The sequence below is a fragment of the Echeneis naucrates genome, chromosome 17, assembly GCF_900963305.1.
Source record: "Echeneis naucrates chromosome 17, fEcheNa1.1, whole genome shotgun sequence".
NCBI lineage: Eukaryota > Metazoa > Chordata > Actinopteri > Carangiformes > Echeneidae > Echeneis > Echeneis naucrates.
The window spans coordinates 20,569,693-20,595,871 of record NC_042527.1 but is presented as its reverse complement, the minus strand read 5'-3'; the positions used below and the strand labels follow the sequence as shown (position 1 = coordinate 20,595,871).

The 26,179-nt window shown below is 42.2% G+C and overlaps 2 protein-coding genes across 3 annotated transcripts in view; one reads left to right on the top strand and one right to left on the bottom strand.

Moving 5' to 3' along the window:
* LOC115058016 (receptor-type tyrosine-protein phosphatase N2-like) overlaps positions 1 to 26,179 on the top strand; it is a 148,492-nt gene that overhangs the window by 18,976 nt on the left and 103,337 nt on the right. The window contains exons 3-10 of one of the 2 annotated variants that reach the window (XM_029525300.1): positions 493 to 606; positions 6,050 to 6,164; positions 6,460 to 6,604; positions 8,951 to 9,341; positions 13,146 to 13,445; positions 13,975 to 14,015; positions 15,349 to 15,692; positions 23,606 to 23,689. In XM_029525300.1, coding sequence (XP_029381160.1) covers positions 493 to 606; positions 6,050 to 6,164; positions 6,460 to 6,604; positions 8,951 to 9,341; positions 13,146 to 13,445; positions 13,975 to 14,015; positions 15,349 to 15,692; positions 23,606 to 23,689 — 1,534 coding nt within the window. Of the gene's footprint in view, positions 1 to 492; positions 607 to 6,049; positions 6,165 to 6,459; positions 6,605 to 8,950; positions 9,342 to 13,145; positions 13,446 to 13,974; positions 14,016 to 15,348; positions 15,693 to 23,602; positions 23,690 to 26,179 lie in introns of both variants that reach the window. The other variant, XM_029525299.1, reaches the window with a different exon arrangement.
* On the bottom strand, positions 9,861 to 11,738 carry LOC115058022 (tripartite motif-containing protein 16-like). Its single transcript, XM_029525309.1, has one exon. The coding sequence runs from the start codon at positions 11,728 to 11,730 to the stop codon at positions 10,063 to 10,065; it is 1,668 nt and encodes a 555-aa protein (XP_029381169.1). The 5' UTR covers positions 11,731 to 11,738; the 3' UTR covers positions 9,861 to 10,062.

Genomic DNA, 26,179 nt, shown 5'->3' with positions numbered 1-26,179 from the left:
TATTGAGTTTTCAGACTCATTTTCCTTTTTAAAAGACAGCGTGACTGAGTGGAAAGTCACGCTGTCATGGCCTTTATGCAACCCCGACCCCTCCCCTCCTTCTTGCTCTGTTTCCCTCTAAATGGAGCATCATTTAAGAAAACGTTGACTGTAAACTGGAGACTGAGGCCATAAACTCATCAGGAAGACGTTTACTGAGGAGGAGGAGGGACATTTTCCCATAGACTTCAATACAGCCTGACCTCTTTTAACTCTTTCACTTTTTACTTTCCTGACTCACTTTTAATTTTTTCAGTTGTGCTGTTTTTTGCCACCAAACTCGACCAAGAGACCAGTTCTATTTCTGGTTGTACGAACTTAAAAGTCAAATGACTCAGACGAAAAGATAAAAATCACGATCACAACTTATCTTTTTAAAGAAGCTGCGTCCTTTTCAGTGTGAAATGCAAAATGTTGAAGTGAGTTATATTCTCTGCTGGCGTGTGTTCACAGATGGTATGTTTGGGAGGTGTCACTCTGTTCCGGTGAAGGAGGTTTACACTTACGACGTCTCCCCGTCTGTGGTGCAACGTTTCAGGATGCTGCTGGAGAAGCTGTCCAACAGAGGTGAACACACACACACACACACACACACACACACACACACACACACACACACACACGGATGTCCTGGTGAGAGGCTCAATGTTAACAACTTCATCTAATTCCTGAATATTTGATAATCCTCCCTTTCCTTTTTTTCTAATGCGTTTTATCAAAATCAAGTTGAATGACTAAATTCAGAACTGAAGATCTCTCTGATTTGACAACATTTGCTTGCTCCTGTATCAGATCTCTCTGCAGAGACGCTGATATCTTCACATCTGGTTCATTATCTCTTTTAAAAGAATGAACAGGATCCCTCTTAGCTTCTTTTTTGATTCATATCCGAAAACCACAAGTCTCCGTCTTCACCACAAACCCTCAGGGTGCCCCTTGTGATTTTCTTGGCCCAGGGAGTTGCTGTTATTGTGTTGGAGCACTAGATGGAGGCAGAGGTTTGAGTACGAGGCCGCTGCTGGCAGCTGTGAGCGTTTCATCCACTTTCATCATGCAGCTCAGCTTTGAGTGACAGGACCTCGAATCTGCAGAGGAAAATAAAAAACCATGCTGTTTCTCTCTAGAGCTCCGACTCACATGCCTGCAGCTGCCCAAATGAATACGATAAAAAAAAACAAAACACTTGTTTCTCTCACTTTTTTTTTTTTTTTCATTTTTGGAAACACCATCTTTGATTTTCTAGACTGGGGAAAAAACAAAAACAAAACAATCCAAACAAACTCCTCTGGTTTAATTTTCCGAATCGGCTCTTGGTGGGAGAGCAGGAGGAACATTGCAGTGAGAGGCGATGAGTTTGGAGACATTTGTCAGTGGCTCTGAAGTGAAATGAATTATGCAAATGAGATGTTTGGCCCTGGCTGTCTGCAGAAGCCATTATGGAGGACAAAACTCTTCAGACTGGAAAGATATCTCCTCTTGTCGATTACATACTCTTTCCTTCTTTCCTGGTTGTATGCAGCAATAACCAGGCTAGCTGTTTCCCCTGGTTTCCACTCCTCGTGCTGAGCTAAACGTAAAAGGCTTCCGGTGATCTGCTCATCCAGTTTTAAGGGAAGCATCATAATTCCCAAATTCTGCAGCACCAGCAGGTAAAGGTAAAGCCGGCCCATTAAATGATTACAAATGATCTCAGCACTTTAATACCGAAGCAGAAACGGCTCGGGCTGAATCTGAATGTGAGTGCAGCTGAATTGCTGCTTGTTGCCCAGAAAAACTGGCAGCGAGCTCCGCCTCCTTCTGACACACCTTTTGGCCAGAGTCGTTGGCTTCCTCCCTTCGCTGCTCTGTCTTCTGGGATTCAGCTCCTGCAGACGCTCTGCTATCTCCCCCTTCCTCTGGGGGAGAAGTTATTATGCCCCCCCCCCCACCACTCTGCTGATATGGGAGCTGGAGCTGCAGCCACATAATCTACGTTCATCGTAGACTGGGGACTGCTTATATTCGCTATTGATTTCGTTTTTGATTATTCTTTAAAGTGATCAATTATATTAAACTTCAGTTTTTTCTCTTGTGTTGTTTGTTTTTTTTATTTTTTTGCTCCAAAGTTTTCGGATGTTATGCTTCATAAATAATTTACAGTTGGTCAAGGTTAGGGTTTGGGGTTAGTTATTGATTAATCACCTAATTAGTTCAGCCCTAATAAATGATGCTAATGCTGAAGAGCCTTCAATCTGCAGTCTCTCTAATGACCATCAGGGCTGAACGTGCTGGTTGTTGAATGTATTTATTTAATTCAATTTTATTTTATCTGTTAGCTCAGTAAACATGAATTTTGAGGCCCATTTAGAGGAAAATAGAACCTAAAGCAGGGTATGCATTGACAGACTGTACCACCCAACCTCAGTGACTAAAACATTTGGGCCTTTGGGGTTTTTGTCAGTCAAGTCACAGTCTTCTCTGTGAATGTGCAGATGAACCTTCTCCACCTGTCTGCCAACACCAGCTAAAACCTACTTCACCTCTGAGGGTCGGATGTATTTTAATATTATTTCACATCTGTGTGACTCAGACCCACTTTTGAATCTTTGACTCCTCATCGAAATATTCTGTTAGCATAGAAAAGTTAGTCTCTTACCTACGATCAAGTCCAGGTTTGCACTGAAGCAAGCTCTTTAAAAAAAAAACAAACAAAAAAAACCCCAACTTTTTTTTAAATGAGTAAATGCTGTTAAATGTGATATTTCAGATCTTACTGTTTAAGATACTTTTGAACGCACAAAAAAAACCCAAAACAAAAGAAAATGAAAGTGACCTTTTTATCCACATTTCCTGACTGACTGAGCTGAATGTGGTGGATTTATTATCTACCGTTTGTTGCTGTTGTTCGTTCAGTCTCTTTTGGAGGATCACATTATCTGACACACGACTGAACATAATACTGATGCCAGACGGGCAGGGAAATATCTTGAACACAACTCAATTTGATCCCCTCTCAGAGTGTCATGCTATTATGAGCTGATGCAGCCTGGAGCTGGAGTGAGCTGCACAAGAGAGGATATGTAAGATATACTTCATTCATGTTTTCTTCACCCTCAGATTTCACTCGGCTTCCTCTTTTTTACAGATGCGACAGAAATCCTGAACACATGTAACCAAACTTAGATTTGTGAATGCAGTGTTGTTCCCCTTTAATGTAGGTGGATTAGTAAAGTTGATTTTGGGAACTTTAGTCCTCATCTGTCACAATTAATGGAAAAATATGGCTCAAAATTACAAAATGCAACCTCAGGCCTCTGAACACTTTGATAGATGATGCTGGAAAATGCAAAAGATTTCCAAATAGAAATATCTCCCACGTCTGAGGAAAAGAAAATGGTGAAATGACTTTTTTGTTTTTCTCTCTTCGTCTGACCTCTGACCTCCTCAGTGTTGTCTCTGCTTTAATTCATTCTTCTGCTGTGGCTCCGTCTGGATAAAAGTGCCAGCTTCGGCCCTGCAAACATCCAGCATCTTTGTCCCTTTATGTGCCATGGAATCTAATTCAGGATCTGTCCGCTATTGAGACCTGGAATCATCTCAGGCAAAAGCGCCCTTTGCCATCCACCTCGGCCGGCTGTCAGCCTCCCGCCCACGTATCCGCCGTCGGTTTGGTCTGCGAGAGGCGAGGAGTTGCTCTGAATATCCTGGCAGGGGGCTTCAACGTTTATTAACCTGTCGTGTCAGATGCCGTCTGTTCACCCGCCAGCTAACGCCCGTTTTCTCAGCCGCCACGTCTGCCATTAAAGGCTCCGTTTTATGGCTCTTTGATGGCAGAGCTGGCCTGACACGCTGTGCAGCTGTTGAAGAGGAGCTTGTGCCTGATTCGAGGCAGTTGAGGTCGTAATTCATTTTGCAGGGGTCCTGCAGAAGGCGCCCGCCGGCTGAAAACGCTCTGCAACCGGCACAGCTCGTTTAATTGGATTCACTGCTGATCAGGGCAGAAGTGCAGGTTGAATTTTTCAGAACATGCGATATTGCTGGTTGACCATCAACAATATAATGAAATTTAAGTGTTAGAGTTGTCAAGTTGAGCATGGGGAGCGAATCAGTGTGTCTCCTCTTTAAGACTCTCAGAACGGCTCGATTAAGCATTAATTTTCTTCTGCATTTTATTAGAATTTTATTTGGAGTTTAATTAAATAGTGCTTTTTTTTTTTTAGATTTTTTAGAATTGTTACTGCCACTTTCTGCTACCTGCTCATCTAACTCTGACTAAGTTGGAAACCAGCTGGTGAACATTGTGGAGCTTTTAGCAGATTAAGAATCAGTTATTTCCTTCATGACTTGGAGGAGACCAAAAACAGAGCTGAAAGAGATAGGATATTGTTGTGATGTCTCTTTATATCTGTGACTCTGACTCATCTCTCCGGTCTCTCTCATAAAATGCTGTCATAGTTTGATTTGTTATGTGATGCGCTGCATTTATTTACTCCGATCAACAAACTATATATCAGTTAGTGCCTTTCGCTCTGAAAACTTGAGTTGAAGGGCTTCCAGCCGACGGCGGTGATGCTCCCCGTTTGTGTTTTAAGTGTGCGTCCTCCGGGCCGGACCCACATCTTGTGGCATCACATCTGGAGCTCCAGTCTGTATAATTCGAATCTTTCAGGAAAGTCATCGCTCATCTGCCATGTGCCCGGGTTCATGTTGTGCTTTGCGCGGCTGCAGCCATATTTCCGGTAACATTTCGTTCCGCCACCCCATCTGGCGTTGGCTCCTGCTCCTCTGTTTGGTTGCCAAAAAGCTGTGTTTGGATGCATGTTAAGCATAAGAAACAGACTTGAATGCCCAAGCAGCTCATCAAGCTTGTCCTTTTGTACACTTGCTGAAATGCAGAGCTTTTTTTTTTAATGCTCTGTTGCTGATGCTAATGCTCGTCTCTTGCCAAGTCCGGTGTACAACAATGTCAGGTTGACTTTGGTGCGGAGACAGTTCTGACAACTAGGTAATACAAATGTTACCCAGAATAAGAGGAGATGTCAGTGCATCCTTTTGTGATCTTCATTCAAATGATGAACAAATCGGGTTAATTAATGAACAGTAACAGAGATGTGATATTTTATTTTGATGTATTTATTTTTGTTTTATAAAAGTTCTAAAGAATTTGAGAAGAAAATCTGAGATGAGAACATTGCAGGGTCAATAAATTATTTTACAACCCCGTAAATCGTCTCCAGTAGGACAGGCCTCGTGGCGTGCCTTTAATTTGAAAGTTCTTAATATTTGATTAGGGTGGTAATTAAGCCATCAGATGTCACGTCCATCAGGAAATGGATTCAGGAGTCACATTTTCTACCAGTTGACTCCCGACGTCTAGCTGTTTTCACATCATCACCGCGTTTCTGTGGTTTTGTTGACTTGCAAAGATTTAACTTGTGTGTTTCAAATTTCAGATCCATTAGTGTAATTAATTCTCAGCTCACTGAAAACTTTTCATACGTAGCCAGTTGTGAACTTCTGTCTTGATGTTGGTTATCTGACCTCAGCAGAGCTTTTATCTTGGTGTGTCAGGTTGTTGAGGTTCACTGATGAAAAGGGACAACAACAACAACAATAACAAAACAACATACTGGCTTTAAAGATACTTGAACTTTTTACCCAAATAGAACCATTTTTAATTCCCAAATCCTGTATCCGAGAATATTTATTTGGAGAAGGAGTCCAGCCTGGACGTTGTTTCTGCTTAGTCACCGAAACCATCACCAGAGTCCGAGGATGCTGCTGTGTTGCCTTGTCTCCTCTGCTAATGAGTGACCTAATGAGTTTTGGAGAAAAACTGCAAGCTCAGCAGTTTCTCGTCCATTTTTCTGGGCCAAACTTTTTTAATGCATGAACCTGCACTGCACTGTTACTCCCAGTTCAATGAGGCGTTAGTTCCTTTCTGTCTGGGTGAGACATTCCTCAAAGAAAGGAAAAAAATCCCGTTTGTTCTGACGCAGCTCTGAATGTTTTCCTGCGCTCTCGTCTGTAGGGTTGACCTGGGAAGACGACGCCACCCAGGAAGTTCTGTCCAAAGAGCTGTCCAAGCTGAGGAGGATCCCGTACAGGCCTCCGCAGAACGGACCTGTGTACAGCACCAACAGCAGGTCAGATGTTCTGATGCTGAGCTCCGTGTCTTCTTTTTGTGTGTTTTGGTTATGCTGATTATTTTGGTTTGTAGGCGTCTTCTGTTTTTCAGGTTGTAGTGGCGGATCATTAGTGTGTTCAGTTTTTTGAGGTGTTGTGCGTTCTTGATGCTCACATAAAGGAGTGACATGATGATGCTTGTGTGGCTGAAGGGTGAAGAAAGTGATATGCCAATAAGTAAATGATGATGTAATTGTCTTGTTTGATTTGACCATGCGGCTGAGTTTTTCACATTCTGGTCCTGCTCTCTCACAGGCCCGTAGCTGAGGCGATGGATCCAGTAGACCAGAGAGTGAAGCCGGTGGAGGTGGAGCTCAGCAGAAACCTGCAGACGTACCTCCAACGTCTCGGCCTCCTCCCTAAAGCGTGGCCTGCTGTCAGTTTGAGCACCGTTGAGAAGGTGAGGGCTTCATGTGGGCAGCGATCTCCTCCTCTGGGTGCCAAAGTACGAGGTGGACGTTTGGCAAAATTTTCCGAGTTTAGATTCCAACAGTCAAATGGTTTGAAATAGTTTGACAATCCACAGTTTGGAGCAAACACCAAATAGATCAGACTAAACTCACTGGACAAACTAATGCAAACACTCACCAGTGTAACACAATACAAGTTTTCATTTGCCTGAAATCAAATATTATGATTGCAGCAGAGAATAAATATGAAGAAAGTTGTCACCTTTCATGCCTCGAGGTCCTGCGACAACACAAAGGACCGAATGTGGTCTGTTAATGAACCTGGAGGCCTGATGCAACATATGTGACAGTCCAGATATGATTAAATGTTGCTGAGCCTCAGGAAAGTTCATCTTCTCTTGCCCCCTGCTTCAGATTTAAAAAGGGGAAGAGCAGGTGGGGCATTTGTTTCTACCCCAGCATCTGCCCACAGCAGTGCTCTTCATTCACAACCACCTGCCTCGGTCCAAAAAGAAGAAGTTCACACACATGTACATGCAGGACACACTCCCATCATGTTAGAACGACACTCACACACACACACCTTCACTGCAGGGGTTGGGTGGGGGGGCAGCGCTGTGCTTTAGTTATCACTCTTGCTCTCGCCTCTTCATCCTGACTGATGACTTCTCCCAGCAGGACCGTTACCAATGAAATAATACCAGCAGAGAGTTCAGGAGTTCACCGCTCTAATTAATAACTCTGTGTAGATGTGGCTGGTTCCCCATCGCCGTGTCCACGAAGGCGGGTGGTTGTTGGACCCAAGACTCACAGGACGAAGGTGGCGTAGTGGAGCATAATAAAGAATAAAGAAAACACAAAAACAAAATGTAACAGGAGGATGAGTGGAATAAACCGCATCAGCTGTGTGACGTAGATGAATAAATACCAGAAGGGGCCTCTTGAAGATGGAGGACAACTGTAAGGAACTTTTTGCCGTTTACGTCCCCATTGTTATGATAATTTAACCGTTATTCAGGGTTCCTCCGCTCGTGTGCTCCTAGGTGGGCGTTAATGGAGCTGGCAGTGACAATTTGCCTTTGTTGCAGCTGATGGATATGTTAATATGCCCGCGTAAATGGATTAATAACTTGTTTTTCAAAAAACCGGCTTTATTTTCATGTCAATAATTATCCCCTTCAAATGTGGGTTGAAGTCTGTGAAATTAAAGCACTCACTGAGCAGGAAATTCTACCTAAAGTTATGGACAAAATCTGCATAAGTCTGTCATGTTTGGAATACATTTTTAAAGTTTATATAAAACACTTTAACAGAGAAACAGTGTGTGGATTTTGCCATGCAAATAAACTTTTCATGTATTTTATGAGTGCTAGGGTTAGAGTCTCCATGTTCTGCCTGTGTGGGTTTCCTCCCACCGTCCAAAGACATCATGTTTGGGTTCATTGGTGAATAAATTGTCCGTAGGTCTGAGTGTGAGTGTGAGTGGTTGCAAATAGTATGATAATGATGATGAACCATTCATTCATTCATCTTCTGTCTCTTATCTGTTTCTGGGTTGAGGCCGGGGTCACTCTGGACAGGTCGATTAACTACTATTATTATTATTTTTAACGGCAATAGTGGAATAGACTAGATTAGATTTTATTGTAATGCAAAACACCAACAAACACACACTGACTCAAGTGAATCGTTTTGGTGAGTGACTCAGATTAACCTGAGTAAAGTAACTGAGTAACCACCACTCATCTTTATGTGTTGGTCTGTCCAGGGTGGGCGATGAAAGAATGAAGAATAACAACAGATTTAAGTCCTTATTTTAAAAAGTAAACAGCTTTGAGGGCAAAGACTGAAATATTTCTGTGCACGATCAAGAAAGCTTTCATATAATACATATTTTTCAACCTATTTATCTTTATATTGGCAAAACATCATTTAGATGTTAAAATCATTCCACCACATTCATTTTTGACTGACAGTCCTGCAGCGCTGAAGCAAATTCAGATTAATGGATATATATAGATGGACAACTGCGAGGCCAAAGGAGAGAGAAAATGGGCACTTAAACATTTTTATGCCTTTTGAATTTCAGTTTTATTGTTCTGTTGCGTTCATGTTTTTCCACTCATGTCTTTACAGTTAAAGGAAACTTTCACTCAGCGAAACGTCAACATGGAGCCAGCTGCTCACTTTGTGGTGTTCCTGTCTTCTTTTTTTAATATTGGCATACCATTCTCATTCACAACTCTTTTTTTACTTTGTTTATGTATTTCTGTGTTTTTTAATATAAATCCAAATCCAAATGTGGCTGTTTTTGGATAAACTTGCTTTTCTTTCAGAGTGACCGTTTCCAGCCAGGCCTCCCTGCAGACGTCTATCGCTCCAAGGCCCAGACATCGGCTCAGAAGTCGCCTCCCTCCAGCTTCTCCTCTCTTTCATCCCTCCAGCCTCAGCAGAAGCAGAGACCTCTGGCCAGCCAGCTGCTCGCCACGCAGGCCGACGGCGACCTTCTCCTGGGCGCCCTGAGGCGATATCTTTCTGGGCGTCTGTCCCTGCACGGTTCGGCGGCGAGGCCAGAGGAGCAGCAGGCCGCCCCGTCTCGCCCCATGCCCTTTTACAGCAACGGGGGCGAAAACGCTGGACTCAAAAAGGAGACCTCGAAATCCAGACTGCTGAAGATGGGAAGAACTCAGGCAGCTTCAGTCAAGGACCTGCTGACATCTTTGGACGGTACGAGTTTTACGTTTCATTTTAACATCAGAAAATCACCACATGGATGTGAAATCGACGTGCCTCATCATCCAGCAGTCACATAACTCATCTTGTACTCATCTTTTCTATCACTAATATCCACTAATATAGCACCAAAACCAACGAGAACAAGCACGCCAGGTTGATTCTGAATTTTATTTTTTATGAAAAAGTTGGTTAAATTACCACAAAAAATTAATTCAAATGTTTTTATTCAAATTTTCTTAAAACTCATAGATCATTTAGACATCGTTTGTCAGTTGATTTAAGCAACTTCATGGGTTCTAAAATAATGAATTTGTGAAATAATGATTTCTCTGTCATGGCCCATAAAAAGGAAAAAAAAAAAAAACACCAACACAAATAATATGAAAGCGAAATAAAAAGAGAAAACAGAAACATAATAAACTCCCTCTCATGCATTCATCTTCTACATCTTATCTGTTTCTGGATCATGAGGGTGCTGGAGCCAATCACAGCTCACAGTGGGTGAGTGTGGAATCACAGGACCAACAGACAGAGACTGAAACCACTGACACTCAGACCTACAGACAATTTAGAGTCACCACTGAACCCAAACATGATGTTTTTGGATGGAAGAAACATGGAGACTCCACAGAAGGAGAGTTAGGATCCCACAATAAACCGATCAGCTAATATATTACACATTTTAATGAACTGCACCTTAAAGGACCTTCAACTATTTCAGTTTACAGAACTCAGCTGTGTCTCCAGACCAGTAAAGTCCAAGTCCAGCATGTAGAGGCTGAGTGAATGTGGTCTGGACTCTGTGGAGGAGAGTCATGGTTTCAGAGACGCTGTAGAAGGACAGAATACCTGCTCTGTGATCCAGGTACACTCCGACTCTGGAGGACGGAGGACCTGAGACTGCAGTCTGGATGTTGTTGTGACAGATATTATTTTGAAAAAGAAAAGCCCAAGATTTGTGATTGTACCCAAACACACTTTCATAACTCTCCCCTATTCTGCTGATATTCTTGTATGCAACAGCTATAAAAACTCTTCCTCTCCACCCCACCTCCCAGTAACAACGTCCAGTCAGACTCTCTCTGCTCAGGACCTGACACCAGTAAGTGAATCTGTCTGGATGATCAGGATAAAACTGAATGTCACTCATTCTAGTAAACTTTCTGTTTCCTTCAGATAATAACAGATATCTGTTTACTGTGTTTGGATCCAGAGTGATTTCCTGTGAATAACTTAAGAACTCAGTTCTGGTCTTTGGTTCTGGTTCTGGTTGTGGCAGTAAAACATCCACTTCAGTCACTGTCAGTGAGACGTTTGTCCCTTTCTGTGTCAGAACGTCCTGTAGCTGATCTCTGAGCTCTGACACAGCTGCTGTCACATCCTCAAAGTATCTCAGAGGACGGATGTTGATGCTGGATGAGTCTGTAGCTTCACTGAGAGCTGACACTGAGGGGTAGTTGTGTAGAAACTGGGTGTGATCCTCTGTGTGTGAGAGCAGCTTCAGCTCAGCGTCTTTCCTCTTCAGCTCAGTGATCTCCTGCTCCAGCTTCTCCTGAAGCTCTTTGACTCGACTCACTTCAGTTTCCTGCTGAGATCTGATCTGCTGCTTCACATCAGACCTTCTTCTCTCCATGAGACGGATCAGCTGAGTGAAGATCTTCTCAGTGTCCTCCACTGCTTTATCAGCAGAGCCGTTGATGGCCTCCACCTCCTGTTGAAGCAGCTCCACATCTTTGTCTCTTTCCTGGATTCTCTGCTGGATTTGTTGTCGACTCAGCTCCAGCTCTCTCTGCCTCTCAGTCCTTTCTGCTGCAGCTGAGACTGTGTCGTGGCCTTTATGTTCATCCAGAGAACAGAGAAAACAGATACACTGCTGATCAGTACGGCAGAACATCTTCATCACCTCATCATGACGAGAGCAGATGTTCTCCTGGAGCTTCTCAGAGGGCTCCACCAGCTTGTGTTTCTTCAGTGGAGCTACATCATAATGAGGCTGCAGGTGTTTCTCACAGTAAGAGGCCAAACAAACCAAACAGGACTTGACAGCTTTCAGTTTTCTCTCGGTGCAGAAATCACAGGCCACATCTTCAGGTCCAGCATAGCAGTGATCAGCAGGAGCAGCTTGGAGTCCAAACTTCTTCAGTTCCTCCAATAAATCTGCTAACATGGTGTTTTTCTCCAGAACAGGCCTCGGTATGAAGGCCTTCCTACACTGAGGGCAGCTGTAGATGTTCTTCTCATCCTCTCCGTCCCAGTGGGATTTAATACAGTTCATACAGTAGCTGTGTCCACAGGGAATAGTCACCGGATCCTTCAGTAGATCCAGACAGATGGAACAGCAGAAGGTTTCCTGGTTCAGATGAACTCCTTTCTGCTCCATTTCAACAGTCACCTGTTTTAAAGGACTGAGACTCTCAGAGCAGTCTTCAGCTTTTATACTTCCACTCTTGTTGGTTCCACCCTCACAGTGTAGCTCTACAGGAGGAAGGAACGAGGAAAAATGCCTTTTAGGGCCCAGACTTTCCAGATTCCAGTTTGAGAAACAGAAACAATAGATAATCTATCATTCATACATCAACTTAATCAGTCCAAGCACATGAACTCTGATCCACAGAGATCACCTTCTTCAGCACCACAGTAAAATATTTAATCTTTATCCATCAGCGTGTTTCAAATACGTTCTTCCAAACAGAATTTGACCTGCGTTTCATAATGAGTTCAACAGTAACACAAAAACAAACACTGCTGTGAACTATTCTGTTCTTTAAAATGAACCAAACAGCCATTTTGTGGGCTGAATGTTTCAGCAGACCTGAACAGTGTCATGAATCTGTTGCGACTGACGGATGTTAGCTGTCTGGTTAGTCCGCTGAGTGTTAACTTCTCCACATTTAGTTGCACTTTCAAACAAACAAACAGTTTTGCTGCTTTGTTTTTAGATGGAGAGATGTATCAACAAGCTTTTGTTATTATGTAGAAAACGTGAAGAAGGAGATCTTGGACAAAGAGTTTCAGAAAGCTCGCCGCTCTGGAATGTCAGCACAGAGAATATGCTAAAATTTGTTCATTCTTCATATTCAGGTTTGGGTTAGATTATTCAAGTTTTCATGCGCTAATATTTTCTAATTAGCAATAATTGTCAGGGTTTCAGTTTTCTGTCTTAGATTGAGTTTCTGTGTTCCTGTTTTATTTCGATAGTTGTAATGCCTCTATCCTTTCCTCCTGTAGTGATTACCTGAATTTTTTTTCACCTGTGTCTTGTTGTCTTCCTGCCCTGTGCATTTAGCTGTGCTTCCCTTCCCTCTGATGCCAGTTTGTATTGTCTTTTTGTGGGCAGCGTCCCAGCAAATTAGTCTCTAGTTTCCTTGTGTATGACTTCCATTCTTAGTTTGTCATATGATTGAATTTTATTTTGAAACTGAAGCGGCCTTCTACTCACAAAAGTGGAGCTTTTTTTTTTCTTTTCTTTCTTTTTTTTTTTTTTTACCAAAACGTAATTTTTTTACTGTAAAGTAAGTAAAAATATATAAATATTTTGCATCCACAAACTTTTTTCTCCATCCAGCAGTTGCACAGTAGCATTACAAGTCAATGAATCAAAGTCAAGTGTTCCTTCTTTTTGCTCTGGTTTTAGTCTCCACCACCTCCTGAGGGTATTATCTTGGTCTTTAGCTGCTAAATGTGTCCGTCTGATGTTTGCTGATGGATGCGAGCCGTCCTCGAGAGCTGCTGCAGCTGAAGATGTCTCTTTTCAACCTCGTTATCTAACCACTGTCACGTCCTTCTCTCCTGCAGAGCGCTTCATTGAGAACGTTTTGAAGAACGTCGGCAGGCAGCACGTGGACGTGGACGACCTGACGCCACAGGACCTGGATCAGCTGTCCAGCTTCATCGCTGACGCCCTTCAGGTTGTCGAACAGGACCAGGCACAAAACCGGGGCCTGAGTCAGGTTAGAACTGCACCAAGAGACCTGGAGGGAGAGGCGGATGAGGAGGAGGAGGCAGCCAGAGATGAGGTTGAGGAAAAGCTACTGGAGGCGGCTGCAACACTGAAACCACAGGGGAGCACTTCTAAAATGCCGGCAGCCCTTCAAGGTAATTTCATAGTGATTCATTTTGTTTTTCGACAATTTAAGTATTGAGCAGAAAGCAAGTTTATGGTACACACATAATTCTGTTTGTTAGATTAAACAAAAGGAGCTCACAAGAGCGCAACATAAAAATCAATGTGAAAATGAATAGGCATGGTGTTTGGCTCAGAGCGAGCAGAGGCAGTTTGAATGGTGGAGCCCGCCGAGACCGCTCCGACAGAAAGTGTTTCCACTTCAGGTGAAAGAGTCAACAAACGGTTTTAAGATGGCTGAAATTACTGAACCAGCTCATTCCTTTCATGATTTTCATTACAGTTTAAAATAAAAGAAGGAAAACCTGTAACAAATCTAATAGCTGCAGGGGCCAATCAGTCAAATGTCACAGGAGGACGAATTTGCAATTTAAATGTTCTTACATCTTACTTTTGGCTCTTTGTGCAGATTTGTCGAACAAAAACTTCCTGAGCTGTCTAATTAAAACATCTTCTCACTGTACATGTGAATGTATTTACTCCGGCTCTCTTTCCCAACAGAACGCCGCACGGATGCAGAGGAGCACAATGTGAAGGACGCGGTAAGTTCTCAGACTGTGGATAAAAAAAATAAGTAAAAATTAAATGTATAAATAATATCTGTACAAGTTTTTCTGTTTCACCATTTGTACATATTTTTCTTTAAACTGCTCTCAAGCCAGTTTTCAAACTAAATCTCTCATTAAGGGCATTTTCTTTAATTCTAAAAAAAAAAAAAAGCATGATTTTAATTTGATTAATAATGAGATATGATTCTGTTGTTTATCTCCTTTAGTTCTGCTCCTGTCCTTGTAGTAATAGATGATCACCTGCAGCTCAGTTCAGTTACAGTTTATAGTTTAATTTGTCACAGACATGTATATATCAGCCATAATGCTGCTGAGCTGTGTGAATGTTATCATATGGACAGGACCAGGAACCGAACAAACCCAAACAGATGTTATTCTGCCGTAACTAGCAGGATAATTTTGGTTTTTCCTACCTGTGTCTCATCTTCATCAGGATGGAGGGGGCTCCAGCTTCGCTCACCCCACATGAGCAGTCTGTGTAGTGTCTGAAAAGGTTTCCCTTTTCCGCCTTCATCGTTAAACCTACACTGAAATAGCTGAACTAACGTTTCCACCTCTTCTCTGGCTCAATTTCTGAGCCCTCTGTTTAAGATCCTCTGCAAACTGCCACATAATGCTAAAATAAATAGTCTAATGCAACACTTGTCAACAATATTAAAGTGCCCACGATGGAGTGTGCAGGAGCTTCGGCAAAATTAAACTCCTCACATTTCCTCATCTGGTGTTTTCCAAATGTTTTCCTCCAGCGCTGGCCGACAGCCAGGAAGATTCTGATTATACGTTTTTTCGGGTTTGTGCCAGAACTGGTCCAGATGTGGAAGCAGCATCTGGAGGTTTTGTTGGTCGTGGGCTGAGTGACCAGCTGAAGGTAGTGTTGGCCGGAGTAACAGGTCCGCCTAATTACTCCGCTCAGCTCAGCGTTGCCAGGACATCACAGCTCTTTTCTAAATCACTCAGTTTCCTCAGTGCCAAATGTCTTTACTCCACTTTGTCGTGTGCAGCTGCTGGCTTGAAAGTGTGTCATCCTCGCTAACATTCTCGATATCAAAATATTTTAACAAACAAATCTCTGTTTTCTTGTGCTAAAAGGTCAAAGGTCAAGATAACTGTGACCTCACAAAATAACCTTCTGTGCCCTTGAATGTATTGTCTCAAGTTTCAATGATTTGACTTTTGAGGGTTCTGTTTTTGGCTCTAACGCTCTAATTCGTATTCTGATTATGAGTGAATTTTAGGAAAAGATAAAATGAAGTCACAGATTCAGATCATCTGGATGTTACCAAAGATTTCTTTTTTTTTTCTTCAGGCTGAGACCGACAGCCTCGTCACCAAACTTCTTGCCTACCTGGACAAAACCGCCTTGAGGAATGACGAGGCAGCAGGGACGCCGAGGGGCCGACAGGTGGGGCTGGAGAACGTCCAGAGCCGGACCAGTCAGGCGGGGGTGTCGGTGCAGAAGAAGGACGCCACCCAGTCCGTGGAGGAGGTGTCGGAGGTGGAGGGCTGGATCAAGGAGGTGGCGCCCCCTCCTGCTTCACTCGTGTATGAAGAGCCTCACAAGAAGACGCTGCACGTTCCAGAGCTTCAGCTGGACGTCAAGAATGACAGGACGAAGGACGACGTCTTCGGCTACGTCATCACCGACACAGAGTGAGTACAAGGCTGCTGACGCACTTATTGATTAAACACTAGATGGAGAGTCAGCAATACCGGATTTACTGCGATCAATACAGCATGATCAAGAAATTCAGCGAAATTTGGGAGCTGTTTGTTATTTATCTGTAGAAATGCATTCTCAATATTCATTTTGTGACTGGAATTAAAAAAAAGTAAAATAAAATTCCTACCACCAAAACCGTTCCAGCACAAAGTGAACCTTGTAGGTTAGTTTTATTCCACCTCATCAGTTTTAACCAGATGCATGAATTACAAGGAACTCATTTTGGCCAGTAACATTGACTTGACTGTTGCTGCCCTCATAGATTAGTCATTAAAATGTTCACACTGCATCTTTTTAGATGCGTTATCAGCAATTTAATTGCCCTCTTCATAGATTGTTTACTAAGAATACTAACTACATGACAAACTGGATCAAATCATCGATTCAGACATTTGTCTTCTTGACCATAAACAGTAGTTCATTAGTCTTACTGTGGACATGGTGGGGACGTACAGATGAACTGAATCAACACATAAAAACAATATTTATATAACTCATGGAGTCTTTCGTAGTTCAGAGCAGATAAAAACAGTTGATTCAGTTCAGGATGATTTCAAAATAGCGATATCATGATGGTCAGCGTTGAAAATGAAACTGGCTGCACGCAACGGAACAAAAACATAACTGTCGGCAGAAAATGACGGCCCATGGTGGTTAAAGACAGACAATTTTCATTCTGCTCTTTTGTTGTCATGATTCCCAATAACAAGCTTTCAGACGGAGCCTTTATAAAATCACCTCAATGCTGAAAGCTAGAAATGCAACATCATTCAGCAGTTCTGTTTTTAATTTCAAGCAGCTCCTCACACTGCTTGAACAAATCATGTGTGTGTGTGTTTTGAGTCTCTTCTGTGTGATGATTTATTTATCTTTAAAGTCACTTTGAATTCTAACTAATTAATTCAACCAATAATGAGATAAGGTAGAAAAACAAAGACTTCAAATTTGCAACGGTCTGCATTAATTTCAGGGACGGCATAGATTGTCTTTCATGATGGTTCTGGATGGATGGTAAAACAAAACGAGTCACGAGCTCTGAGCTGACTGGTGTGATGTGGATCAGAGTGGCTGTTGATCCAAAGGATGGAGTCAGTGGTGCGAGCTGGAATTAGGTTTGAATCTGGGGGGGGACCCTCCTGCTGGAGAAAGCTATAAAGACAGACTTTAGAAAGAAGCAGGAATGTAAGAACTGAACTATTTAGAGTTAATATCTTAACCATTTTAGGTCCGCATCAGCAAAAGCAGATAGTCCTTATTTTACAAATAAAACAAACACAGAAGAGTTCCTCTCGTGTTTGTGTTGTTCTGGAGCTGCTCATTCTTTGGAGCAGTAATAATGAAAATTCAGCTCTTTATTCTGTCAACACAATAAACTCAGAAACATACAGGACTGATCCAGAGACTCTGACAGCTGATTTATTTTTGGTCGTATAAGAGCTGAAGACGGTTATTCTGGAATGGACGACAGGAATGAAATGTGTTTTCCCCGTGAATACACGTCCTCTGTTTGTTTGTCGTCATCAGGGAGATGATGTAGTTTCTCAAACATCGGCCTTTCATGGTGTTAAAGTCGCCTTTGTTCTTACTCACACGGAGAACTTGTTTATTTTCATGTTCATCTCTCAGTTTGAGTTTTAAGTTGGAGGCAGCGTTTTGTTTGATTCCAGCTCAAGGCTGTCCGTTCTTAGCATTTCCTGTTCTTTCTTCCTCTTTTTGTCTCCTTTGAACAACACAGTCACTCATCGAAACAGCAGAAAAGCCATAAATGTTATTTTATAGACGGAAAGATTTTGTCGATCAGGTCAGGACGTTGAATGATGGAGGGCTGCTCACGGGATGTCACTTGAACCTCCCACGGAGCACTGTTGTGTAAATGCTGCATTTTAAAAGCTGAATTATTTCTCACCCTACACACACACACACACACACACAAACAAAAAACACAACAAACTGAGCTTGAATTAAAATCAAACAGATGGTAGTACACTATTAAAGCAGCAGGCCTCACCAGCAGGAACATAAAGCCTTTATGTGGAAGAGGTATTTTGTCAGCCTTAGGTAGATAAACGTCAAACTAGCAGGCTTCTGTTAATAAAAGCTGATGATTTCCAGATGTAAAAGTGCTCCAAATGAACAAGAAATTCTTATTTATAGGAACATTTTTGTAGCAAAACTGTTCTCACATCTCAGACGACTCATTTACTGTGAGTCTGTTTGTGTGTTTTGAGTTTTTTTTTTTTTTTGTCTTTTACCGTTTGCTGTTTGTGTGGTTGCTGAAATGCGACAGTAGTGGAGAGTGAAAGCTGGACCGTGTGGTCCGATCCAATAGAAGAGCTGTTCATGCTGGTTCTGATTTCAGCAGTTTGTTGAGGAGCTGCAGACCACTCAGGGAGTCCACCAAAACCTCCTCCAAAATCAGTGGGTGTTACTTTGGCTCCGAGCTCTGACCTGAACCTGGTCCAGACCAAGTCCAGGTCTTCATGGACCTGGCTTGTCCTGTTTGTCGTGGCTACAGCGTTACTAAACGCTTTGTCATGGCCACATTTAGGAGTTTTGTTGAGATTATGGAAAGAAAGTTAGGACACTTGGGGGGTGTCCTCAGTGACTAGAGGCAGGAGGCAGTCTTACTCTAACCTTTTTTTTTTTTTAAGTGCTTTTGTTGCCCAAAGCTGATCAGGCTGAGGATGTAGAGCCCGGTCTCTGGGGCCACAACAACCTGCTGCCAGCTCTGTACAGGTGTGAAAATGTAGTCCTTAATTCACACACACACACAACGAAACTTGAGAATAATAAAACACAGAAAGTTTTCAACTTTTCTCCATAACCTGCATCACAGTCAAGAAAAGACTTTGGTCACCAGGGATGATACGAATGTTGAACGTAACACCAACTAACAAACAAGTGAAAAGCCCAAAAACGATTAGACCACCAAAGAAGGAACCCCCCGACCTCGACCACACCCATGAAGATGCTGCAATTTACACATTTCCCCTTAATGCAGCATATCTTCTCTTGATGGCTTATAATGTTGACACATCGTCTTCATTGGGGGGGGGGGCTCAGGTTTTCCCTGAGCTCAGGGAAAACCTTCAGTACGCTGAAGTTATAGTTTGACAGGAAGTGACACAGCAGTTCTGACGGACACCAAAGTAAAACTCCTGGAACTTCATGAAACGCGCCCAGGAGCGGCGATGCTCTGATCACAGGCGAGCAGAAAGGAGTTTAGGATGTCCGATGTCAGCCTTGAGTGTGCTCAGCGGGTTCCTCCTCTTTAGCCCCTTTGCGGTGACTCTTCAAAAGTGTCTCTTGACATTTTCAGAGATCGCTGAACTTCAAAAGAACACAGAGTCGCCCTTGACAGCTCACTTGGTGTCAAATCTCTCCTTGATGGTGCAAAGTGCAGCGTCAACGCCGAGCTGGAAGAACGCCACTTTAAGACTTTGTGACCACAAAGAAAAAGACTTGTTGTCAGGAACTTTATCCTGTAAAGCCTTTGGTTGTGCGAGTTGACCTTTGACAGCAGTTTACTGCGTCAGTGACAGGCAGACGCCGTCCGACTGAACTGGACTACAGACCTGCATGAATTGATTGTTTCCTCAGTGACCCCTGGAGATAACAGCATCCATCAATATTTCTAACGTGAACATTTGTACAGGAGGCATAACAAAAAAAAAAGATGACAGATTTTATATTTTTTATATTTTATATTCTGTATGAAATCAGTGTTATTAAGTCTGCAAATATACATTTACAAAAATTCAGACAGTGTCTTGCTTAATGTCGTTCGCTGAATAATCTAAAATAATAGTGCGTTTTGTGTTTTTATGACATTTGAAAGTTCTAAGTTTGATGTTTAGTTGCCCAGATTTTGAACCCCAAAGAGAAATTACTCTGCTCTGTTAAACACCCATCCACACCCTAAGTGTGTCTTCAAATTAATGAATGTTTCTATGTTTAAATAACCCCCCCCCCCCCCAACAGCCTTGCAGTCCGGCATTACCAAATTATACTTCACAATCACAAAAACACAAAATGTCAAATGTAATTAAATGAATTAAAAATGAATATACAGTGACTCTTTCATTGATTATTTATAGTAAGAAATAAATGAGAAAAGTCTGTTGTGTTTAACCTAATAGATAAGAAAGGGTATACATATTTATTTTTCTAAGAGCGGAAGCACCTGATCACCTCAATGACTTCAGACAAATAAGAAAACACACACATACATACGTTCATGAATTTTTTTTTATTTTTTTTTTATGGCGCTTGTGGATGTTTTCTCATGATGCACATCCCATCAACGATTTGCATCTGAAACAATAAAAAATGGAAAAACTGTATAATCTGAAATCTCAAAAATACAAACGATGTTCGCTTTTTAATGCATTTTATTTCCTAATTAGCTTAATTGATAACGGGGGCGTTCAGGGTAATTAGCAGAGCTTTTTTTTGTAAATAAGGTGTGAATAATGGTCTGTTATTATGTCATTTGTCAAACATTTCCCCAGATTCCCTCTGGATTTGTTACCTTCCAGTGAATCATTTATTTTTCAGATTTTTAACTTGGTGGATTCTGCCAGTTTTAAACTGTCAAAATATAAATACAGCAACAGGAGGCTGCTTGTACGAGCAGTAACAGACTTGTTGCTGATTTTCCTCCGACTTACTGAACGGAAAGCGCCCTCAGTGGTGGCTCCTCGGTCTGAAATCACTGCAATATTGCCTGCTTTTATTTCCATGGAGGATCATTTCAAATCAGCTAAGTCTTCCAACTTTAAATATCCGTCGTCATCATTGTTGCTGATTTAGTTCCGAGCGTGTTTCTTGAAGTCCTCTGTCTTCACCCTTGAGGTTCTTCAGTGTGGCGGTCTTACTGAAGAACCCCTGAGGACAGGTGAGATCTTAGAAGGTGGAAGAACTTCTGATTTCATTCATCAGTCTTCCACTCAGACGCTTCTATCCCAAAGAACGGGCATCTGATTGTCTGCAGTGGCTGAAGCTCATCAAATATTTTTCAGAATTTTATTATTAATTTTATAATATAATAATTTATTATTATCATTATTAAATAGTTGAGTAGCCGGAATATAAGATGGAGATTGTACTGCAGTCAGTTAAATGATGGAGCAGAAAATATGAGTGCATTTAGCTCAGTGCAGCGCAGATCAGATCCGCCCATCGCTTCTCTGAAGGACAACCTGGCAACTTGAAAAACAGCAGCTCAAAAACCAAATGACAGATTGGAGCTGAGAGGAGACGTGAAAACTGGATAGCTGGTGACATTCGAAGGAAAACACCCAGAGAGTCCCGAGAATGAATGAATGAATGAATGAATGAATGCCTGCACCCGTCGTCAGAGTTATGGAGGCGTCTTCTCAATAGCCAGAGAATGTCCTGACCTTTACCTGCGGTTGGCCTTTCACACAAATGCCTTCACATCGTTGGGGTTGCAGGAGCAACCTTTCATGATCTGTTGGAATTCCTCCAGGGGGATGTCGAGGAGTATTTATTTTGTGTGTGTTTGTGTGTTTGTGTGTGTAAAAGCACGACTGTGAATGTCGTGGTGGCACACAAGAAAAAGTTTCGCTGAACTCACATGTATTTGTTACGGAAGGTTTCCGGTTCATTAGTTTTGGATCCAAACTTCATTGATGCTGCAAGTTATTTGAAGAGACGATAGACATTACAGAGCTTTTTGTTTTGTCAACAGCTGTCCTTACAGCGCTAATGTGTCGGAGCGGAATGAAGCCGAACATCAGACGAAATTCATCAAAGCCTACTCTCTGTGTGAAGGGGGAAAAAATGAAAACACCCAAAAAACCCTGCTGTTACAGGCTGTCGTATCAGAGAGGGATCACAAACCGACCTGCTGTACTCTGCGGCGCTGATGTAAAAGCTGCTGTGAGGTCCGCGGTGCAGCTATCAGGCCTCAGGATCGGGCCTGCAGGCAGGCAGACTGATCACCGGTGTCAGATCTGAAGCAGCTGCTTGGCTCCGCGGAGGGCTGACTCCTGAGTCCTATTCTCATATTATCAGAAACGCAAAACAACTTTAGATGCTAATTATGACAACTCTGTGTTTCTTATTGTTACTGCTTGTGTTTCACATGAGATTTATGAATGCATTCAAGAAATTCATTGGGCAGACAGCATAAGACACACAGAAGCACAAAAACATGTTTGACATGTGATATATATTTAAACGTGATTAATATGTTTGATTTCCATGCTATGAAGAAACGTAACTGACATCTGCGTAGAGCAAAGCTCAGCTGGTAGAGCTCATATGAGTGACCTGGGTTTGAGTCCACCTTCTTGGCTTGTTGCTGAACATTTCTCTCTCTATTGACTAAATAGTGAGTCATTAACACATCTGGATTCAGTGGAGGGAGCTGAGGGAAGGTCAGAGGAGTCTGCAGCAGGACACGAAGCAATTAGCTCGGAGTTCACGAATTGAACGTTAATTGTGGACACACATGCACAAAGACGAACACACAAAAACACAAACACACCGGTTCTACCGGCCTTACACACGTACCAAGCCTGTTTTAATTGACTGCTTCATTTGTTATTCCTCCTCTTCTCCTTACTTCAGTGCGTTTATGCATTTATTTGCTTCTTTTTGTGAGTCCTGATAGTTAATTGTGATGCTTCCACAAGTGTAAGTTTCCAGCAGAAAAAGGGTCTCTTGGTCTCTTCTTGCATCATATTTTTGGGTCTGTTAAAGAATAGAGAGGGATTGGGAGAAATAAAAGATAGAATGACTGTTTAATGATCATGTTTTTCACCTTTAAAAGATTTTAAGAGTATTTTGAGTCACAAATGAGAGGGGACGTAAAGGAGGATATAAAAATAACAGTTAAAAAAAGAGTTAGAGGATGATAAAAAAAAATCAGCATCACTAACAGCCAGTCAAAACCCTGAGACGGGCTTTATGGAAAACAGCCTCCAGATTTCTCAACTCAGCCAGGAAGGCCTTGTCTGAGGAGCTCATATGGGCTCATTAGTTCTCATAGGTAACTTGGAGCCAGGCCTTGGCATGGCTTAAAAAATGATCAGTGAAATCTTAAAATCCGTTTTAAAGTTCTGTTAGAAACAGTAAGAAAAGGGGCCAGACCTCTTTGGTTGGGAGAAAAGGCCGCCGTTAAATCTGCTCCTCGTCACTTCCTGTCAGCAGACGTTCACAGCCTTAAATATCAGAGAGCAGGCAGTGACGATGCCACGCTTTTTGTTTTCCAGCCTCTCTCACCCTCGCCATGAAAGTGCGCTCTCAGCCTCACCTGTCTGACCTCAGCTGGGGGTCGTGATGGAAGAGCTGGAGAGTGTTTCTTTCTTCTCTTATGTTGCTCATTTTCAGACCTTTTGCTTGTCTTCTGTCTGAGTTTAGTGCAAATGTTTGATGTTGCCCAGAGACATGCAGAAATGTTGAGTTCCTCTTCTTGGTCGCCTTGTCCAATGTTTTTTTTGTTTTTTTTTTTTTAAACCAAATAAAGGCAGACGATAAATACAGAGAATGCATTTATAATTGGCAGGCTTTATTTTGCCAAATGAAAAAGTGCTTTCTTTATCACAACTGGCAGTTTTAAACGCTTTGATTTGCCCTTATTATTTTTTACCTGAAGTCAGCACACAATGCAAGTCTCATCTAAACTGATATTAAGTTTTAGAAGAAAATCTGCTTTTCCTGATCATTTCATTCACTTTAAATAGTCATTAGCTTAAGAAGCAGGGAACATTTAAGTGAAAAAATAAAACCTATATTGGCTGTTCTGTTCTGTCCTTATCTCCTCTCCTCTTCCTCTCTCCCTCCATATTATCATCACCATCATCATCATCAGTAGGCTCCAGACGGACGAAGGCCTCCACCTGATGGAGATCCTGGCTCGCATGGCCAAAATCCAGATGACCGACTTCGCCGAACTCTTGTACGTACATCTGCTCTTTTTTTTTATTCATCTGTCAGCCAGTGTTTAGATGCTCTCAGAAAGAACATCTAAACTGGAGCTGTTTTCTGAGGTGAAATCACTTTCATTTTCCCAATTATATTATGAATTATCGTTAAATCCACAAACTGGCGCATTAGCTGTGTTTGCCGCTGCTCGCATTAATCTGTAGCTACTCAGAGATGTTGATCAGGCTGCACCTGCTCCGGAGAAAAATACTGAAATATAAATAATACAATCTGGTAGACATGGAGCCAGCCAGGCAGTGACATGTTTTAACAAGGATAAGCCCGGCAGGGTTAGCAGAGCATCTCTTTATGTAAATAAGAGGTTAAACTTGGTCACTGCAGGAAAACATGGCTGAAAAATGCGTCTGTATCAGTTTGAAGTCTGATATGTCTCTTCAAAAGAATTATCACAAGTCTGGAGGAAAAGACATCACTAACCCCCAAAATCTTTTATTATAATGAGAGTTGAAGTATTTCAAATCACCTTCTCATTACTTAAGTTTCCACAATGACTTGGCCGGCACTGAATCTGCACAATTTACCGAAGACCAGCACACACACACACACACACACACACACACACACACACACACACACAGCAGTGTATTAGGTAAAGTAAAAGCGTCCTCCTTTGCCCCGTACTGTAACATCCCCTCGGGACATGTCGTTGGTTGGCCAAGCGGTGAAATTGAATTAGGCATTACATTTGGAAAACGCTTCGGCTTCATCGCTGTAACATTTCTGACGCCTCTGTCTTCAGACTAGAGAGCAGAGGTCTGCAGATGACTGACGTCCACCGTGCCCTTCACGTTTTTTTTTTTTTCAATCTGTAGGCCGGAGTGGCCGGCAAGTGTCACATACTCCCCACTCCGCCTGCCAGATCAGAAAACAAACTGGTTTCTTCCAGCACGTTGAAATCAGAGGTGAACGAGAAAACGTTGCCCTAACAGTCCAAATCCAAGGACGCCGTCTTGTTTTCATTCTGTCGACATATCTCTGCGCTCCTCAGGAGTGGTGAACGAGGATCTGCCTGTTGAGGTCGGAGCTGAGGAGCTGCCGCCGAATGCAATCATTAATTAATGAGCTTGAACTCTGCCTGAACCCTCTCTGCCTTCCTCTTTCCGTGTCTCTGGCTGTCTCTCACTCATTCTGTTATGTTTGTCTCAGTCTTCGCCTCCATCTACTCCTCGTTTTCCTTTTCGTCCTTCGTTTCTCTCCGATCGGCTTCTTTCTCAATCCGTCTCAATCTATTTGTCTTCTGTCACTTTCCATCTCTTCCTCTGTCCCTTTTTTTTTTTCCAGGTGGGCCGACAGTGAACAAACGCAGTCGAGTTTATATTCAGTAGAGGGGAAGTAAATGTAAATGAAAGTGTGTGTTTCTGAACAGGACTCGGTTAAAAGCTCAGCCGCTCAGAAAATTAAAGGCGCTGTGAGATTTGTTCCGACCTGGCTCTTAAGTTAAAGCTCTCATATTTTTCTGAAACGTTGATATCCAACATTTGACTGTTTTGTTGTGACATCACAAACTTGAGGAAGTCCTGGCAGCTGTTTTTTAGGCTATCTGCCTTTGACCATATGAGGCCTTTAAATATTTAGATCTGGGAACGAGGGACTTCTAAAGCGAACTTCACAGTTCATATTGACTTTGAGGACAGTGTTCTGATTCTTATTAGCCTCATCTCGAGTACTGAACCTCATCACACAATCCTTATCAGCAGAATTAGCTTCAGCCGCCTTTTTCTTTGATTTATTTTTCTTATTTATTTATTTTTTTTTTAATTTTGCGATCACAAACCAAAACAGTCCAGAAATACTGAGTCCGCTGATCAGGTAGGATGTTATTATGGCAAACAGTTTATTCAGATCATCATAAATTGGAAAATCTTGTGTTCATTATACATTTTTTATCATAAATCTCTTCCAAAGTGCTCCAGTAGCTTGAGGTTTTATCATTATTTCATGTAAGTTGCCTCGACTACATTAACGTCGCTGCCTCACCATTCAGAACTGTTCTGATAGGACAGAAGAATAAACTAGAAAATAAGACCAAGTTCAAGCTGTAATAAACTTTTACGCTGAAGTGTCAAACGTACAAACACGCCTCTCCACCTCATAACGTTCGTCCTTGGAGAATTTCCAAATTGCCGGGAAGCCAATCAAACCTGAGTAAAAGAGCACCCCAACATATCGAGCCGTTGCCCCTCCAGCTGTCTTGATGTCTTCTAAACAAGCCGCAGCTTTATGTTACTGATGTTTTCTAAATTATCTCTTTCCAATTCCGTTCCTCCGTGGCTGACACGGTAATCGGCGTTCTGCACTCGTTCACCAGAGCAGGAGCCAACAGGTAGAGACGACCCAATCACCTTAATGTGTCTGGAGCGACGAAACAATTTACATATTTATCCCATGTTCCTGTTTTAGCTTATCTGCTGTCCATAAAAATGTGCCATGTAATTATGTTAAG